This window comes from Strigops habroptila, chromosome Z (genome assembly GCF_004027225.2).
Source record: "Strigops habroptila isolate Jane chromosome Z, bStrHab1.2.pri, whole genome shotgun sequence".
Lineage (NCBI taxonomy): Eukaryota > Metazoa > Chordata > Aves > Psittaciformes > Psittacidae > Strigops > Strigops habroptila.
In genome coordinates, this window is record NC_044302.2 from 36,381,268 (window position 1) to 36,402,369 (window position 21,102).

Genomic DNA, 21,102 nt, shown 5'->3' on the forward strand with positions numbered 1-21,102 from the left:
CCAGAGAAAAATCAGTTACAGACTGTCTGGAGATACTCCTTCCTTCCACTGTATTTGAATAGCCTGGGTAAGATTTATCCTTGCCTAAATCCACTTCAGTAAGCTGGCCCTATTCCATACCTCAAAAAGGCTGTCACATTTCAAAAAGTGCAGATATCCTCTATAATTAGGCTGTAAAAAAACTGGACATGCTTCCCCCCCCCAACTTTTACTCTGTCTGCAATTGTTTTCTAGAGTTAGACTACTTTACAGGCACAATGGTATGTGAATTGCTTTTTCTCCCCCACTCTTCTTTCCCAAAAGTCATGACCTTTGCTGAACAATCTTTCCATTTTAGACTCCATACCTACTCTGTATCAAGGCACAGAGGTTACTTCACATGTAAGCCCACAGTCATTGAAAAGTTCAGCATTTTTGTGATTAACACAGCCTGGATTAATTTATAGCCTCGCCAAAGACTTTCAAAAGCTATGACACCTTTCTGCTGTAAGAAGGCATCATGTCTACTATGAAGCATAACTCACCTACGTCTGCAGTGACCATGGTGGACTGATTCTCTGGTACTGAAACAGAATTCCGGTCCAGGCTGCGTGAATCTTCGTTAACCTCATGCTGGCTTTGGCTGAGCTCTGACCGCAACTCTGAATATTCATCTTCCTCCCTGGGAGAGAGAGCCAAGGCAGAAATAAAATCCTCTGAAGAAATACGTATCTCCATGACCCTTATTTCATACCTGCAATATGAAATATTGTATGCTGAGCCGCAGGATACAAGTTACACAAGTCTAAGTGTTTTGTCCAGCCAGCAGAGAAGGTTTTATATCCTTTACTGCAAAGCAACTGTGCTATGCCCACAACACCCACTTGCAGCAGCCAGTGCCTCGTTTCCATTTCTTTATTCCGAAGTTCATTATTACTCCAGGCCACTGTGCAAGGAAACAATGGGTGGAACTGAGCGCAAGCAAGGATGTGTGCAAGGATATACAGTGCCCTGCAATAACTCCTGAAATGGCAATTCTTAATCAGCATAAGTGGCTTTTGATCCCAAAGTGGATTAGCAATAACTGATTTTGGTCTCTTTTCTCAGTTCAAACATGCCATCAGCTGTGTGCAAAGCATGTGTGCACATGCACAAACCTGCATATGTGTATCAAAAGGCTCCTGGGGACAGAAAGATTCTTCCTCTTTTCAAAAGGAAGAGAATGGATAAGCAAGTATAATACTGAACTGCTGGAGTAAGTGGAAAATAAAAAGCCTCAGTTACCTCGGTTTTAACTCATTTGTCAAGCTGGTTTTACTAAAATAATTCAGGACACAGAATACTTTAGCTAAAGCTAATGAGATTAAAAAAATTAGGGCTTTTCCCTCTTGCCTCCATACAAACAGTTCAAAGAACTAGGAAAGAAGATAAGTAAATGACTAATAGCTTTGCCTGCAAACACTTGTAAACATTTTTTTTCTTTTGAGCTACTTGCTGATCCAAGATTTAATTTTTTTTTCTTTTTTTTTTTTCCCCTTTCACAGTGACTGTTTTGACATTAAAGTATGCATTTTAAACATAAGAACAACACCAGGTTATTCCAGTGCAAAGCCCCTCTGGTTAAGTAAGCAAACAGCCTCCATTTTGTTACACATTAAATCAAATGCAAAGATTCGTTTTGCTGCAGATTCAGCAGAAAAGTGTGAGAATGAAACTGTCTGGATTTGGAAACAATGAGAAATAGCAAAGAGCTATCTGGGGATCTGCATCTGGGAGGGGCACCTGTAATGTTAAGCCTGCTGTGTGTATGCTACATGGTGACGAGTGTTTCTTACAGAAGTATTGCAGGATTTAGCCTGGAGGCGTGTCTGGGTTTGCCAGGCAATACAGCAGAGAAGATGGCCCATATATACAGAGAACAATGACAGAAGTAAAGTCTGCTCTCAAAGTAGAAGAGGTGACAATTTGTGAAACAGGCCAACTCAAAAAAGGAGTTTCAGTTTGATTGCCAAGCAAGGTTTCCCAAGGTACTGGGATGTCATTTCTACAGGAACTATTATGCTCTTCTACCCCTTACATTCACTTTGGTGCAAAGGAAGTCTGACTTTATTACAAGCACCTAGTGACCATTATTAAACAAAAATCCAGGTCAGTTGGTTAAAATAGAGAAGACATGTAAGTGCAGGTTTATATTCCATGAACTCGTTTATTATTAGCCACAGCACAAGACAGGAGTAATTAGCTTTAGATAAAAACAATTACCAAGCACTTGCAGTGCACAGCTGCTTTTTTTTTTTCTTTTAACTGAAGGTAAATAATCTTTTCTTTTACAAAACAACTAGTCCTACATTTTTAAAACCTGAATTACCTCTACAAATGTGCAAGAGGCTGTACTGATCACAAAACAATGCCACAGACAGTAATAATGTCTTACCACTCTTCTTTTGGCTACTATTGCATTGATTTTCTGTTTTAAATCCAACACAGGTTCATCTAGCTAGCACTAGTGCTGCCTTTTCAGTTTAAGCATCTTCAGTATCTTGGGGCAGTTGAAAAGTATGTCACGCAGCAGGACTCGCACCCTTCCAATGGCTCAAGCCAGAAATTAGTCTCTGAATGAACTAATGCTTCTAAGACCAGACCAGAAAGATCAGAAATCCATTTCTGGTAAAGCAACAGCAAGGTCAAACAGTCTCTCCATCACCAGTCTCATAGGGGAGAAGCCTAAAAACACAACAGGGAATTTGAGGGGATCAGTGAATCTCAAATACAAATTTTGCCTTTAAAACTGAAGTTGGCAGTAACACAAGATACTGCTGGCAACACCCCTTTCCCCAGAACAGGAGGAGAGTCCTCCAGCAGCGCTGGAAATACAAGGCACTCAAAGCTGATAATGACTAACCACTGAACTCCTGCCACAGCACCCCGAAGGTGGACATATTACAATCTTCTGGTTGCTGTCATCATCTAGGGCTTGGCTGGAGAAAGCAGATATATTTGTTCTCCTATGCGTCCTGATGGTTCCTAGTTGTTGGAATGTCATTGTAAGTTCGAGGCAACTGAGATCAGGTCAAGCTGTTCTCAACACAGGGCAGCCTGGGAACAATGTTGGAGTAAAAGGGTGTTTTATGGGAACACCTGCACTTAACTGCTTTCTTCATGTTCAGGTGCAATCAATGATCACAACTGCTGTACAGACACTGAGAAAAACCTGAGCAAGTATTCAGCAAAATGGCACACTTTCAGCATCCTTTCCCACCACTGACAAGTTCTGCCAGGACAAGATGCGCATTCTCTCCACAGTGCAAAGATTGCACAGTTTCACACTTTAGGTGCCAGCAGTTTTTCAACAATCATTTTACTTGAACAAGTATTTTTAAAGCATTCTAAGACCCTCAGATTGAGAATACTACAGCTGTACGTGCACTGCAACCCAGGGATTGACTGCTTCCTTTGTATACACTCTTGAGGTCCCTCTGAACTAGTTCACTTGTGAAGAAACAGCAACACACTTGAGGTAACATGATAATTAATTACCAATGGCAGGTAGGGCTGCGCACCGTATGTACTATTTACACCCACACTGCTATTTGAATTGGATCCACGTAACTTCCACATGGCACATATTTAGAAGCTAGACTCAGACCTCCAGTTCATTGTCTAAATATGACTGTAAGTGCCATTTGTTATTTACTCTCCTTCCTCCTCATTAACTCCAATACAACCTACTTTCTGAATATATTTCAGATTAAAAGCTCTAAGTCTGAACAAATGGGTTTACAGCAATGGCCTACAAGATTCTTGACAACTGTTTCAAATAATCCCTAGCAGGCACCAATATTCGATGGAGTGTCTTTCTGTTTGGTACTGTTAAAGTTACTATTTTTAGAGTTGCACAGATGGACCCAAAGAGTCAGCGGTTTAGAACTAAAAGCAATTTGGTCTCTTCCTTTTTCCTTTTGCTGAACCTCAATTTGACATCTAAGAAAGACTGTCAATCACAGGCCAAAGTTGTTTTGCCAGCCAAAGACGCGATTAAAAAGGAAAGGGGAAAAAAAAAAAAGAGTTGAGTTTGAATGACTCTAAGACAATATTAAACCTTCTGAAGTCAGGAATATTCACCATATTCATCTTTAATGCAGATCTAATTCACTTTTAGTACTTCAGTACTACTGTGTAATTTGTAAATTCTTTCTGTGCTTCAGAGCTAGCCAGTGTATTGTTTATATCCAAGTATTTGCAATATGACTCTATAATTGGGAAGATCCATTTGATTGGCTTTGCTGTCTTCCAAGCTGTACACACTTGGGAGAGAAACTGGAGCAGGCATATGCCTTGTCAAAGGAGAGAGAACCTTTGCAATGCAAAAAAAAATTGTCTTCTACAAATTGCAACAGCAGAAGTAGGGGTAACACTGCCCCCAATTTGCATTTGACAGGCTAACAGGAACGCCAAGCTAGCACCACTCAGCAACAGCTGTTCACTCTGAAAATGGACAAAATGTGCTCTGCACAATCCTCATAGGCCGTTCTGCTCAGCAGTCTTGCAGAGTTTGGCGAAACCTTGTGAATGGGTACAATGAACTTAAAATACTAGCTACCTCCTCCTACTTTCTCCTAGTAATTTAGATAAGTATGATGGGACAGTCACACAACTGTAATTTTCCAAGAAAAAGTAGAGCCGAGGTTTATATCTCCAGAACGCTCAAATGAAAAAAGGCATCCTCATCCTAGTAGAGCACTTCTTTAGTGTCTTTTTGCTCCCAAACTGCTACCTTCTTGAGCTGGTAATGGGTAAATTCTGCACTGTCACACACAAAAGAACTAAGCAAGCAAGAGGCTCATCTACTTGCACAGTGTGAGTATAGGGAGTATCAAGTCAGATACAGCTGTATTTCAGCTTTCTGTTTGTATGAGATTGTGCTTCCAAACCATCTGGGCTGTCCAGAGCAGCAGCAGCGAGATGAGACAATTGGAGATGAATGTTGGCTTGCTCTCACAACCATGGTGATCTCATTTTCCTTAGCGAATGCTGGAACAACACAGCACGAGAGCAGCAACTAACTTCATGTGGCCACACATATGGAACTCGTTGTTCCCAAGAAATAGCTATCAAAACCTAGAAAAATCCTGGAAACTTCAAAAAAATCTCCTGTAAGATTACTGTTTCTAAGTTCAGCGTATCAGATATAACCTGGGAAGAGGAACAGGCATAGACATGTGACTTAAGCTCTTTTTAGAGCTGGTATTACTGAACTACATGAGCAAAAGCCCTGGCAGTGTAAGGACAAAAAAAAAAAACCCCAAACAAAACAAAACCATCAAAAACAAAGGGAGAAAAATTCTTGGAATTAAGAATATCAAGAAGCTTATACAGCCTGCAAGAATGCCTCAAATTGTGGCAATACCTTATTCAGACTTAAGCACTCTTTCTGCTTTCTGCTTACTTTCTGCCCCACTTTCTGAGGGTATTACTCACATTCAAAGAGTAGTACAAATTTAAAGATAATACAGTTTAAGGAGGGTAGTCAAATATCTTCCATGAATCTCTGGTTTCTTCTAATTGTTTCCAGAGTATTTTTGGGTTTTGGAAGGAACCATGCAGTATGTCACAAAGCAGCAGTATATCAAGCTACATGTTAGTTTCTTTTTTATAGCCTAAAAGCAATACATGACAATATCTGTGTCAGCACTGGGGAAACATTTATCTGCTATGCAATTAATGTAAACTCAAGGAAACTGTTTCTAGAAAGACAGCCTAAATTTTGTGACAGCACAAGTAAAACCTCCATACAGCATTACTTGCAGGTAGCCAAGAATTAAATCAGAACTAAAATCCCTCCTGTGTTCTGGTTCAGAGGAAAGTACAAACACTGATGCCATAGCAGGGCTGTGCTCCCAAACCCCTTTTTCCCAGGACTGTTTTTTAACAGCTTTCAGGCTCACAGTCTGCATGGCTCCACCATGGTCAAGGGTGGAGGCGTTGTGAGTCACACCTGTCCCAGCAGGGACAGCAGTTACACCACCCTTGCTCCTTGGGATGCAGCAGCTTCTCAGGGGTGAGGCAAGTAGACCCTAGAGTGGATTTACAGAAAGACACAAGCAGGAAGAATCGGTTCTCCTTCTTTCAGTTGTCTTTACAAACCCCATGGAATCCCTCCAATTCTACCTCTGCTTGCCATTTTTCAGCAGCAATATCACTCCTCTGTTCCCCAGACACCAAATTATTGGCCTGCCAAAGAAAACAAACTATTCCAATCATTAAAGGAAATAGGAAAATCCACTAACTTAACAAACATTTTGTTCTTACTAATAAAACCAGAACAAATAAAAACAGAGCTTCTCTGAGCAAAACGAGTTCTCATATGACCAAAGAGATGAAGCATGTCAGTGGCATGGCAAATGCTCCAGCAGTATTGTTCTGATGCCTTCAAAAGCCCACAATCCCCAAAGGGGCAGCCAAACTGCACTTCTCATGAGAAGCAGCATACACTTCCTACCAAGCTCAGTTCTTACACCTCACTTTCCTGTGCATGCCACTGCTGTCATGTTTATAGACATGATTAAACATTCGTAGTATACACCCAATTCCAATATTTTGTAATTGAACCACGTGGCATTTAGCTTGGCACAGGGTCTTGAAACAAACAATTTTTATAGATTCTATGAGTATTTTTCTTAAATGTCATAGAGTTATTTTGCCTTTCAAGGGGAAAAAAAAAAAAAAAAAATCCACACAGCTTCTCTGATTTTGCTTTTCAACTAGTCTTTTCAATTGGTGGAGCTTTACCAGAGAGGAGGGCAGGATGGCCAGCCAGTATCATGCAAAAGAATGGCAGTATTTATCTTCTTAAATAACGTGATTCTATCCCTGTTTTTATAGTGGTATATATATGTGACAATACTTCTCTTATTTTTGGTACACCAAGCCTTTTTCTTTTTGCATATAAATATTTTCATGAAAGGCTAAGCAAGTAGTTGTAACAACATCGCCTTGTGCTAGTAGAAATGTTTACAAGGAAGAACAAATGAAGCAGTTATAAAAAACCTTGCAGCTAATAGGCACAGAAAACTGAAAATTTGCTACATGGTTAGAGCACCACATCAATATTACCTACACAAGAGTCAAATCTAATTTGATTTTATCTCAAAAATCCATAGAGTCTAGTAGTTTTATGGCTTAAAGCTCCTTCCTCATTCCAGTCCAACTTTGTCTATAGGAGAGTAAAAGGTAAAAGCAAGTGAGGACAAGTGTTTTCCTGCAGTCAAACATGAAGTTTATTTTAACACAGTAACAAGTAATGACCTACTGTAATACCCCAAGCTTTGGTGCTCTGAAGACAAGCAACAGTGTGATTTGTACCATTGTGTTTTGTCACAAATACCAGTACAAGTAGATGCAAAACCTACTGAAAACCATCTAAGCCATGTTTTTCATTACAAGTGAAATACAGGTGATCTATAGCATGCCACAAAATAAAGTTAAAAGTAGAGGTACAGGCTGGGTGGCTACATCTTCCTTTATCCACCACTGCTATCACGTAGCTGGTACCCTGGCATGTATGTTATGATAAAAAAAATTATATAGCACAGTGCAATTCTTTGCAGTGATCATTAGGCTTTGCAAAGTGTGATTTTGCCAGACAGAATGCAGCCTTGGAATGATACTCTGGAGAACACATACCATAATTATGGGCAGATACTCAGTACTAGTCATAACAAGCCTAACTACCTAAAAGTCATCATCAAACTGTATTTGGAGTAGAATTCACACCACGTTTTGCATTATTCTTGCATTGGCCTGTAATTTTCAGGAAGTTGGTGTACCTTATCGTTGTTCCCTGTAGTCGATCAATTTTCTTATTTAATTCAGCAATGATACTGTGCAGCTCTGTGATTCGTTCCTCGTAGCGTAGTGTTGTTCGCTCCTGCAAGTCTTCGTGCTCTCTCATCAGGTGGGATTGTTCACACTAAAGCAGAGAAGCAGGGAACAGAAAAGGTCTTACGAGTAATTGCACAGAGGTCAGACACAAGGCAAAAGTACACACCATTAATGGTGTTCTTACTCATCAAACCAACACTGCCTTTGCAAGAAAAAAGGATGGATACAAAATAAAGAGGTACACAAAGACAGGTCATTACAAGATTACAGATGGACTGAAAGACTATACAATGTACTTCTCCCTCCCGCCCCTAAAGGGCAGAAGTTGCCCTTCCTGCTTGAACTTCCTACCATTTGCAACTCAAAATAGCTACAAATATCTCACCTTTCAATCCATGAGATTCATGATGCATCATGAATCTTCAAGGATCTTCCCTATGTGGTCTGAATTAGGACAAGTCCTAGGGCAGAAACCACATTATTATAAAGAAAAGTAACCACGCTTGGAGGTTATGACTTATCCTGTAGTATATTTGGTTTTACTAGCCTTTAAATATATGATAGCATATTTTTAATTATTTTAATCCTTTATAATATAATGCTTATTATTTGAACAATTAAAGGGCTACATGGCTGCTTAGTTTTTATGTGTAAGACAAAATCCTTGTTTTAATTTCCCATAGAATTTTAAATCCAGCCCCTCTGGCTCACTCTTCACGTAAGCAAACACTCCACTTCAATCAGAACAAACAATTACAGCCTCCTCCAGTTACAATCCAACAGCGCATGCTGATTGAAGTTATGCTTAGTAGTGCCTAGAAAAAGAGCAAGACTTCAAGACTTCTAACTTCTTGCTTCTGACCACCTGCAGGAAACAATCAAGCCTCCTTACAATGACAGAATGGTATGCATTATGCTGTCAATAAAAAAGAAAATCACACCCCAACTGACAGTATAAAAACTATAGTCATGAATTGAAGACCTGCAATATAAGATCTGAGTGGCATTTCTAAAGGCTATAATTTCTAGTAATGTACAAAGTCCTCCAACATTGCTGCACCAAAACTTTTGCAAATCAAGTGTACGTTCTATACAGAGATAACTCCCTCAACCCTTTGTATCATAAATATGAAAATTATACCCAAGCTAGCAGGTATTTTCGATGTGCACTCGTATTTTTTGGCCACTTACATTCATAGCTTGAGGACATCATCTACTCAAAAGGCTGCTTGAAAACTAAAATTTATGTTGAGCTTCACGTTTTATTTAAATTTGAAATAAATTTTTTTCAGTATTTTTAAGTTCCAGGAATATGCACATTGAAAGGTAGCCCAGACAAAAGAGCTTCATTCCACAGACTGCAACAAAACTGTTTCTTACTCCAGCTCTAGTCAAAAGCACTTTTACCTACACTAAGACAAACAGACCATATCTTGACACTGGAGAGGACTGATAATGTCCAGCTGGCTTTTAAGGCTTCATGTTGGCAACTGTATATTATAATGACTCTTTATTGTAGAATCATTCAACAGCTTATTTCTCACATTTCCGTACCTTAACATCATATCTGGCTGAAGGACTACCATGGCTTTCAAAGTACAGAAATAGCGCACAGAAAATGTTGAGCAAAAGCTTTAAAACAGATTTCAAGTGCAATAAAGAGTTGCTGCTTCTGTCTTTCTAAACCTAAATTTCCTCTGACACACACTGATACCCACAAACACTACCAAAGCATTATTCAGATCAATCAATAATGTACACCATTTTCTTTTTCTTTCAAACCAAAAGGATGTTTCAGATGGAGTGTATAATAATTCTTTTCAGACAATAAATAAAAACCCTATCACAATATTTTTTGTCTTTCTAAGCTGTTCACTGAAAAGCAGAATTTGTTTATCTTGACTGAAGATACATGGACTCTTGCTAATGGACCTCAGCCATATAACCAGACTTGCTTTCTGTTTTCTCCAGCCATTTCTCAGTCACCATTTTTCAGGACAACTATCATTTAGTGACAGACATACTTTGTGAACAACCAGCAGTCTGGCAAAATAAGACAACAGCTTCACATTTGATTTTTTCAAAGGGCTCTTGGATTATCTTGAGTAAAAGTAACTGGAAAGGTCAGAAAGGAAACCTGTGAAAGACAGGACATAATGCTGCGTCTTGGAGGTGGATACAGAGTTACATCTTGTAAGTTGTGGTCAGCTATAACAAGTCTCAACTAAAAAAGGCAAAAGCATCCAAACAATGGAAGCAATAGTTTAGTATGAATCCCAAAACGCAGCAGTGTAAAATTCTTCTGGTTATACAGGATTGCTCCTCATTATGGCACATTAATCTCAAAGCTTAAAAGGGAAAAGAAACAAATGCATATTTTGGTGCCCACTGCTAAAAATTGTTTTTGGTTTTTGGTTTGGTTTGGGGTTTTGGTTTGTTTTTTTTGACCTGGGATATTGAACCTGTTCATCATCCTCTTAATTCCTGTGTTCTTTGAGTCTTGGAACAATGATTTGCTCCTAGTTCTTATTTCTTTCCAAGTTGTACATATTCAACTCTTTCAATTTATTTGCATGACAGTCACATGAACTTTTAAAGATAAATGCCTTATACCCTTTTCCTCATCCAGCCTCATACTTAAGTTCTTATCAAAATCATTAAGAGCTCTAATTCTCTGAAAAAGCAAACAGAGGGATAACCCACTGAGAGGCTATGAAAGATGAGCAATTGTTGAGGTCAGGAGAAAAGTTGCCAGCACAGTTCTAAGTGTAAGTGATCCTTCACAGGTTTTTGGTACAGACTAAAAAAGTTAATTCAATTACAGTATAAATTAACAATACCTGGGAACACCTTTGTCTGACCTTCTGATACTGGGAAACAACCACAAGAGCAAGAAGAATATGAGGGAGAAGGATGCTAAGGAAAAATATTTTAACGCAAGGATATTATCTCGACACATGATTCTACTGCCTAGTAATGCACACAAATTCCTAGGGGAAAAAACACTACCAAGTGCAAACCTTTATGTTAAATTTGCAGTGTTTAGTCAGAGGACAAAAAAAGAGCTGTTAGAGACCCATCCCCCAGTGTCTCAGGCCCTGCAGGGATGAACACTGGCTATGGTATTCACCAGGAACACAAGTCATCACCTGAATGAACCACCATAATAAACCTGTCTAACAGGCTCACAGAAGCAGAAAATCCTCACACAACTGATACAGTATTTTAAAAAGGAGTGTCAGATTTTAAAGTGGCAATCCACTCATCTAATTTTAAGTATAAATACAAGTCCATTGTGCCAAATCCTCAATCACGAAAATGTACATGGTCAGAATTAATTGTTTGGTGATACTCTATATATACTTGATGTGGAAGAAGACTACAACTAGACAGGGCTAACCCATTTGAGATAAGGACATCACACAATAAGACAAGTAATTTCAATGCATCTCAACAATGCATTTCTATTTCAAGTTACTTTGAAATATTTTTTTAGAAGAGGATGTAAAAAAATATTACAGCAGTAATGGGACTTGTTTCTGTATGATACAGAATCCAGAATGGTGCAGCACAGTCTTTGTTACCCTGTGTCTAGACCTATTATAAAATTCCAGAATTACAAAGACTAAGCACAAAGATTGAGAAAGCAGGATTACCTTGTGAAAAGAAACAAAGTGGTAGGAATGATATAGGTGAATTGTCTGTTCTTGTTATATTTCCTGAAATGTTCAGCATTTTATTAAATCCCATGTTCTATTACAAAATTGCAGAACTCAGTGTCACAGGATGTTGGAAATGCCAAGAATGTAGATGGATTAGAAAGAAGATTAGATAATTCCATGGAGGATAGGGCCATAGAGGGCTATTAAATGTGATGTAGCCTCCTGCTTGCTCACAGATGTTGGCAGAAAGGTGGGGGAGTATGAAGGAGGAGAACTCTCTGTATGCATTTCTCATGCTCTCCCTTCAGACATCCACTATCAAAACGAGGATACCATGCCAGACAGAGCTAGCAGAAAGCACTACATTTCTTCTCATAACCACAGAAAGATTTTTGGAAGAAGACATTTGTTGCGGTTGACCAGTACAGCAAATTTAATTCAAGAGATCACTTCACTGCCAAATTGTGATTACAAATACAGACACAAATACAAATACAGACATACAAATTGTGATTACCAATACAAACATACAAAGAGATCTGCTGTGTGTAGGCAAATGCTATAGCAGATCTCTACAGATTGCAGTTTGGAAATGAACATGCTACAACAACCAGTGATCAATTACATTATTTTATGAAATTTTAAGCACAGGGTATCCAACTATCTATCTTCACCATTTGTCATCAATTACTTCAATTGTGGTGCCCCAAATCACCTCCACCCTGCAAATCCCTAATCCTTTCTTCCAAAGCATCTGACATGCCTCATGAAATGATGCGAAAAGTATTACCAAAATGCGTTTTAAGAGCTCTTTGTTCCAGAGAGCATTTACCACACCCATTAAAATGGAACATGCACTGCATTTGTTAGTATAGTCCAGATGCAGAATAGAGATTTAATACTGACCCGCTAGCATCTGAATATGGTTATGCAGAACCTCTAATACCTCTTATTTAATTTATGCCTTCTGAACCTCTGATTCACATTAGTGAGGAAGAAATGCATTAGACAGAGGTTGTAGAGGAAAAAAATGTTTGATATTATACATGATACGAATTTATGAATTTGGATGAATCTCTGTGGAGTGGGAGGAAAAGTTCAAAAATTATGTTAAGTGAAGCATCTACTTGGAAGAGATGAAGGTAGAAAAAAGTAAACTGGTTTCATCAGAGCACTGTCTCTGTACTTAAATGTAGCAAACATACTCAACATGTGAGTTGTCCTTGTTTCATGGCTTATTCTTTAAGAAAGACTATATTTTATTTAATAGACATACCCCAAAAAAATTCTACCCACCTGGGGGCTTTTTTTTATTTAAAAAAAAAAAAAATTGAAAATAGCTAAACCACAAAAACTTTATATAAATTGTTCATTAAAAAGTAATTTTTTAATCTGATTAATTTTCTGATCTTGTGTTATTCACAGTTTGGGTAGCAGTTGTCACTACAGTTGTGTTCACAAGCACACAGCCCAAGATCACATAAAAATGTTCAGCATTACAAATCGAGAACATGCATAATTGGCAATCCTCTAAAGAAAGCACCTAATAATTTTGTGCTAACAGAGCACATGTTAATTGGGATTAAGGACTGATCCTTAATCCTGGTCACCATCAGTGGGGACTCCTTACTGTATGGGAGAACTCACAAGGCACTCTTCACTGGCTTAGAGACAATATCAGCATTTTTAAACACAGATCTAGAAATAAAACTAAAACATGAACGAAAACCTCTCGTTAGCACCAGACCCTGCAGAGTTATACATAATAACAAAGTCAGTGTGATCATGCAGAATGATGTGGATTGTTTGGATACGATAAATCCATCTGACTGTTTAACGACTATCAAATGTAACCTCATATCAAACTGTATGTCACAGAGGTGCAGCAGAAATTAGAAAAGGCTCTTGGGATTACAATAAATAACGTTAACTCCCAGCGTGGCTCTGGCTCACACATTAAGGGGAATGAAAACATGAAAGTGTTTTGTATTTTTCGATGTTGCATTGTTGGTCTGCAACAAGAGCATCACTTACAAGCACCAAAACTTTAAAGGTAGCTGAAAAAACATCAAAGAATGCAGACAAGAGCCAAAATATGGTTGGATGACTGAAGTAAGAGCCTTAAAATCTAGGCTGCTTGAACATTTCTGTATTTGGCTTGAGTTTAAGTAACACACAGACTCAGGCTCCTACCAAAATGCACTGAAAATTATGACTCTAAGTTCATATGATCACAGAATGGTTGAGGTTGATAGGGACCTCTGGAGGTCATCCAGCCAACCTCATACACAACTCAGACGGTCAGCTAGAGCAGGCTGACCAAGACCAGGTCCAGGTGGTTTGAGTACTTCCAATGGCTGGAGATTTCACAACCTCTCTAGGCAACAAATAAGACGCTATATCTTCACAGGACAAAATGCTTTGTGCCTATGCAAGTATAAGTAAGTACACATTTTGAATTAGTTTTGAAATCTAAAGTACTGACAGAAGGTATTTCCCAGAATGACAGTACCAAAACCCAAAGGTTTCACTACCTCTCTACATTTACCTTGATAGGAAAAGATTATTTTTTTTTTTAATGAGCTGTGACAGCATTAGAGTTCAAACCTTGTTCTAATTCTTAATCCGTTGGCTTTCCATTGACTGTATTTTCTACAACAGATACATACAAAACTGGCTTACTAGAAGCCAGACTGAGCTCACAAATAATTTCTCACATACCACTAAAGCACTGCCAATTGGCAATGGCTTTTTATCAGTGTTAATTTGTGCTGTGTTTGAATCCGACTCAGAACTGGAAGGCTCTGCTTTCCCAATCCACTCAGATCATGCTTCAGTTTTTATATTCTAATATATTTCAAAGCAGTTGCTGATTACATTGGCTTCAAAACAAAATTAATCTAATTATTTCTTGATTTTTTTTAGAAGAACATCATCAGCACATAAAACTCAAAACCCACTGCAACTACGTTTCTTGCAGTCTTCAAATTCTTTTCACTTGTGACATTGCTCAGATATTATATCCTCTCCCCACGTATCACATTCCTCTCTGAAGAGCAAGACAACACAAAACCAAGGACCACCTTCAGAATAGAACTACTGCTCACCTGTGCTTTTGCCAATTTCTTTTCCAGCAGGTCACGCTCCCTTTCTGTTTGTTGTAGACGTTTATTAAGCTCCACTATGTCTCCCTTCAACGAAGCCAGGGCTGCTAAATGAAGCTAGAAGACAAAAGGAAAGAAACAAATTAACTAATTCACAAGTCATTTGAAAGAAGATAAAAGGATTATGCAGCAGCTAAATATCTGGATTTCTGTAGTAGTTAAAAGGAACTTAGTATAACAAAAGTCTAAAACAAATTTGCCTGTGCTACTTTTTAAAAAGAATTCTCTTAGCCAGGCAGCACGCACATCCCTTCATCAGAGAACCTATTATAAGGATAAATACAAGGAAGTATAATTCAGCTGGAAATAAGCATTAGTTTAATAGGAGGTGGCTTGAGTCTTGTGTTATAAAATCTTACACTAAATTTTGATTCCAATTTGTATTATAAAAGAAGGTGCATCATGGTTTGATGCCTTCAGATACATAGAGGTTATCAGTTTGGTGAAGGGAATAACTCAATGCACAGAACTCGATTTTATTTTGCAGCTAAAGCTTACTCCACTTTGAGCTACTGCTCTGCAGCTGTTTTCCTCCTTGGTTCTAGGTCAGTGAATTTCAGTGATTCTAATCTACTGAAACCACACATGAAGAACCTGAACTGTTATTCTTTCTGCAGTAGATCCTTTTGGTGAAACATACATTCCATATTTAACTGACAGCATGTGGGAATATATAGCAGACTAGGATAACTAACATCATCTAAATTGCACCAGCTACATTAACTTAGAAATCAAGAACAATTCTTAAAAGAATGCTACACTCGTAACTCATTCACACTCTCTTCCTGCCCTTAAATATCCCATTCATCATTACAGTGAAGGCATCAGCTAGAATTCAGCACTCAGGATTGACAGCTACAGCCAAAAAATCCAGGAAGAAAACTAGCAACTGATACTTTCTTTGTAGTAGAAAAAAAACAACTCCAAATTATACCTCATGAGAAAACAAATGTGACCTTTCACACCGGACCAAGTAACACAGCAAACACTGCTCCGCTGCCAAGATTCAGACTGAAACATAAACCCTGTTTCTAGTCCTTCAGCCAGTTTCAGTCCTTCACTCTGACATTTTATTGGGCAGGTCACTTTTAAGTTATTTTTCTTGTTCCATTTCCAGCCAATCTGCTAATGAGTCCTATTTTGATATCAGTTTTACCTTTACAATACTAGAAGCCAGCAAAACCAGAGGTGTTTTCACATACTGACATGAAAGTAGCCATATGATGGCAGCCATATAATTTGACAACACCTCCTTCGCACACAGTATTGCTATAGAAAAGACCATTTCTGGCTTCAAGACAGAAAACATAATTTTAAGAAGATTTTTAGATGTGAATTTTAAGTGCTAGTAGCTAGTTATGATAGAAGCTCTGGACACTCTAATTTCTGAGTTCAGTCAAAAGCATTTTTATTATGTCAGCTACAAAAATGTCTTACACATGTGCACTTATTAATTTCAGTATAAATATACATGTACACAACTTTATGTTGTGGTAGCTTTAAGATTCTTGAGGCAGTCTCATTTTTCAAGTGAAAAAACAGGCTTGCTATGGGCATATGCTATGTAACTTCTTTCAGATATGCATGCTGAAATCTCTTAATAAACCCAGCAACACCCTGACCATCTTGGAGTTTTCTTGGTCTTCACCAGAAGGCCCTTCTTCCTGCAACAGGAAATTAGGCAGTGGTTTTACAGTGTGGAGAAACAAGAACCAGCCTAATTGTATCAATCTGTTCGTAACTGACTCCTAATTTTCAGGAAAGCTAGTGAACTTTTAAGCCACTGTTTTAACTTATTTCCTTAACAGAGGGGAAGCTTTACAATGAAGCTCATCAGTTTGTTCATCACACCTTGCATTCCTCATCACAGCTTTCAAATAACACATGAAAAAATCGCTACAATTCGCTAAATTAAGTAAGACCATGCAACACAGTCATGTAAGTATCATTGCCTTTTGTACACTATAATTAAACAATCACCAGCTGTGGTTTTAATTAAATACCAGAGCAATAATGTCCATACACATGGTGCTGTAATACAAGAGGACACCGTTAATTTAAAAATCTCAGTGAAAAACAACTTGTTCTCTGAACATTGGAACTAACGAGGCAGACTTCCTATGGATTTCTTTGTCCTTTTCCCACACTGCAGTCTGCTTAACTCTTCTTCACATCCCCTAGCACACCCCAAACTGAATAATAAGCAGCACAAATTGTGTCTAGTTTTATAGTAACGCTGCTACCTAGCCTGGCAGCTCCTGCCAAACAAGGGTATCCAATAAGTGAATTACATCAGCCTCCCTGTTCAGTACAGGGTCTCTCTTCTGCAAATAATCAAAAGATGTCTTTATTAATTACAAGGAAAGTTTGTTGCATCTTTTACGGTCCAAAATCATCCTTTCCTTTCATTACTTGGACCAGTCCAGTTTCCAAGTATTAGTAAAACAATTAAAAAAACCAAACAACCAACTTACTGAAAGGGAAGACTAGACAACAGGAAGTATAGGAAGTTGTAACACAGAGGAGGGCTGCCTGGCATACTCTTTGGTTTCATGTTCGCATCCAGTGCACTCAGCAGTATGTCATACACAAGCAGTGCCTCCAGCTACTACTGCAATACATAATAAGGCGGGCACAGCTACTATAGCTGTGTATTCTTTGCAGAGTCAAGCAATCCCAATTCCTTTAAAAAAGGCGTTACAAAATATTGCTTCATCTTCCCTTAAGGTGTGAGCGTTCCCACAGACCATGCTTCCCAGTGTTTCTGTATTGCACACAGCAGGGTGGGAACTGGAATAGGATCTTTGGATGTTGCTGTAACACAAACAAGGCAATGTCTGAACAAAGAGCTACAGTCAACAAAAAAGTCATTCCAGGAAAAAAAGCTCACATTTAAACTGAGCTTTTAAAGTTGGACAGATTCCATTTAAAAATCTCAACTGGAAGGCAGTAGGTCAGTCACGACTGTAACTCTGCAGCACTGAATCACTATGGGATATGACAATTGAAGGGAAGAAGAATGTGTAGCCATATGGCATACTGCTTTTTTCCTCCCCTCAGCAAACAGAGATAGACAAGGCAGACTTAGTATCACTAACACTCGTAACAGACGTTTATAGTTCAAGGTGAGCTGCCTCTTAATGATACAAGATTGTGAAACAGATCATAATCTCTGTACTTTCTAAAAATTAACATAGGCACTGCAAAGATTTGTTTGTATAACATATTTGTCAGAACTTTTAAGCAACATCTCCCACACAGAATTACTTCAGAGAAAACAGTTCATTGACAAAGCCTGTACTGAACATAAATTTCATACGGATCCAACACAGCTATTATTGAATTCTACCACTAAGTAATGCTGATGCACCCAAGCTGTCCAACAGGACAGGCAAGGTCAACACAAGTGAGAGCAATGATGGAAAAGGGAACAGACAAAGCAACCAACTTACTTCTCTACCATCATCCAAGGAAATAAGAATTCTTTCAGAAAAGGAATCAGATGCATAGTACTGATAAAAATCCATCACTTAACTTAGAAACTACAATTTCTGTGATACTTTCTGCAAGAACAGCAGGTTGTTTACTGAAACATATACACATTTTACACCAAATACTTTCCTGCCAGTTTTTAATATACTAAGTATATAATAACAATTATTATTAATATAAAACCCCCAAACCGTGCACTGCATGCTATTTTTAAAATGCAAACCACTGAACAGCTAATTTTTGAAAGACACAGTAATTAAAAAAAATACAAGCACCAACTTAGGAAAAGCAACCTCCTGACCTCTCTTCCAGCCTCCTTTATGAATGCAGTCTCTTCCCCATTATACTTGCTTCTACCAACTTCTCATACAGTACTGTACATATGATTAAATAATGTACATTTTGCACAGCGCTTTAAACAATGCTTTTGGTGCTGGGTGAAATATTCTGGGCAGGTACAAATAGAAATGTTTAAAAAATGTTGCAATGTTTGCTAGCAGTCACGTTTCTCAAGAATTTTGTGGGGAAAAGAATACAAAAGTGGATGGGATAGTAATGTGAACTGAATGCCAATAAAACAGGGGCCTACCTGTCTGTAGTACATATTGCTGGAAGTGTTCTGAGGCCATGATCAAAAGAAAGATGCAGAGGGCAATGAAGGAAGATGCCAAAAACTTGGTAAGTTAAGGTTAAAGCACTGCAAAGCTGTACAATTACTCTTGTACTCAGCATTTATTCCCTGCCATTGTAAACTGTGATGCTCATCACTAAGTTTGATCCACATTTTTCTTTCCATCAGCCTGGATCCAGACTAATTAAACCATATTGCTAAAACCAGTTGTACTCACTGCATATGTTTACTATTTTCAAAACAGTAATCACAAAAAGGACCTAAGCGCATACTTCTGTGAAATTAAAGAACTAATCTTATCTTTTTCCTTATTTCCTGCCTTCCTCAGATACAGTACTGCTGCACATCAGTTTCAGAATACATAAATGGTCAGAAATGTAACCTCTGACCTAAAGGAAGTCATAAAAGCATCAAGATCATGATAAGGAGATACCAGCCCATACCTCAACACAAAGCAGCCAAGCACCAAAAGACCAATTTATTTGTTCTGTGCACGTCCACCATGACTGACCAGGAAACCCCTACCATGGAAGACAACTCAGAGGAGATGGGCCAGGACGATGTGCCTGTGAAGCCCAGGGAATAATGCAGGATTTTACTTTCACAGCTGTAGCAAAGAAGCTGTTTTGATCCCATCACCAAGGGGACCTGAGGGTAGCCTTTGGTTTAGGTAAGCAGCTATCAACAGCTGAGTGGATCAGCTGGTGGTATAAAGGTATCTCCCTGCGTTCGTTAGAAGAGTGTGAATGGCAAGCCAAGAAGGGGAAAGTGTAGATGTGACTCAGCAGAACACAGCATATAAAACCCAGAAAACTAGCAAAATAAATTCAAAGGGAGCATTGGGCATGAGCTAGCTTTAACCCACAGATATCCCTCCTAGCAAGACTGAGGACACCCATCACTGTGATAGTGACCACGTTATAGAGAGCAGTAATGGTAATCGCACTGGTATCATGATTGAACTGTGCATTGCAATTGCTATGTTCTGCTACGGGTAACTTATATTTGTATTGTGATTTTGGTATGTTTTGTATCACTCTGCTAAATCAGAAATCCCACATAGCATCAACTATCTTCTAGTAAGTAAATTTGATGTTAAACATGACACCCTCCAGCATGGAATATCTAAAGGAATCTGATCGGAGAGTACTGGGCTCTGACATCCTCTCTTCTCTTTTGTTTCCCATTTGCATTTTGCATGGTTTAGTGCAAACAGCCCACAACACAGATGTCTTCTGTGTATTGCTACTACTTCTTTCAATGACAGGCAGTATGTACAAAAATGCCTGATATTCAGAATGCTGCCTCACCTCTGAAAATCTCCCCCTTTTTTATGTTTTCAAATGACACCAGACACTACACTGGATTTGAAAGCCCAAGCTGCTTTGTAAAAACAGAGATGGGAGAAGTAGAGGGTAGGATAGAAAATACAGAAACTGAAACTGAAGCTGAAACTGCAGAAGGGGCAAAACCAGTGAATGCCTATACATTGTATTTTCTGTCTATAATGCTGTCAAGGAAACGGAAAGGTTGGTAATGTAAATCCATAATGAAAACCACATTTTAAAACACACAACAATAAAACCTTGCCTGGATTTTAACTCCAGGAATCTCTTTAAAAAAACTTTTTAAGAGAGAAGTTAAAGATACAAAATCTGTGTTACAGACATTGGCTGTATATAAAAACTCCAAGGCGTTGTCCAGTTTACATTTTACCAGGAGCACAGATCAGCACTACTTGCAAATAATACTTAATCGAAGTGATCATTACATAAATGTGTAGCTACTCTCAACCATTTTCCTTCTCAGTCATACATAACTTTCATATCACCCTTCCCCAGCCACGCTCCATGAAAGGTGCATTTTTATGGTCCAAGTGATAAAATTAATGCCACCAAAGTCCATTTCTGTGAACATACTGACATGACGGAATAGAAAAACTTAGAAGAACCACCATCTCCCAGAAGCAGTAACAGGACAGCTCAATATCCCCTAGACAATTTCAGTTGTATGATCTCTAGAGCATAGCCCTGAAATACTACAGCCAACAGCCCTTTAAGTAATTACCTAATGCAAAGTCAAAATGACTGGAAAAGCAGTATCACTGAATTGCTGGATGTTCCCACCAACATGCCCTGAAAGTACATGCTTAAAGCACCTGTTATGCGCTAATACGAAGCCTACAAATTTTTAGTGACATCCAAAATGGACATTTTGTGACTGCACTGCTGAAGCACATATTGTCGTATTAGACATTAGAGTTACTTCATATACTTGTGCAATACTAAACAAA

General features: G+C 38.5%; 1 protein-coding gene across 5 annotated transcripts in view; it reads right to left on the reverse strand.

The window, feature by feature from the left end:
- MCC (MCC regulator of WNT signaling pathway) overlaps positions 1–21,102 on the reverse strand; it is a 189,589-nt gene that overhangs the window by 55,144 nt on the left and 113,343 nt on the right. For all 5 annotated transcript variants that reach the window (XM_030469721.1, XM_030469722.2, XM_030469723.1 and 2 more), the window contains 3 exons: positions 14,630–14,743; positions 7,806–7,948; positions 525–661 (listed from right to left, as the gene is read on the reverse strand). In XM_030469721.1, coding sequence (XP_030325581.1) covers positions 525–661; positions 7,806–7,948; positions 14,630–14,743 — 394 coding nt within the window. The remainder of the gene's footprint in view (positions 1–524; positions 662–7,805; positions 7,949–14,629; positions 14,744–21,102) is intronic.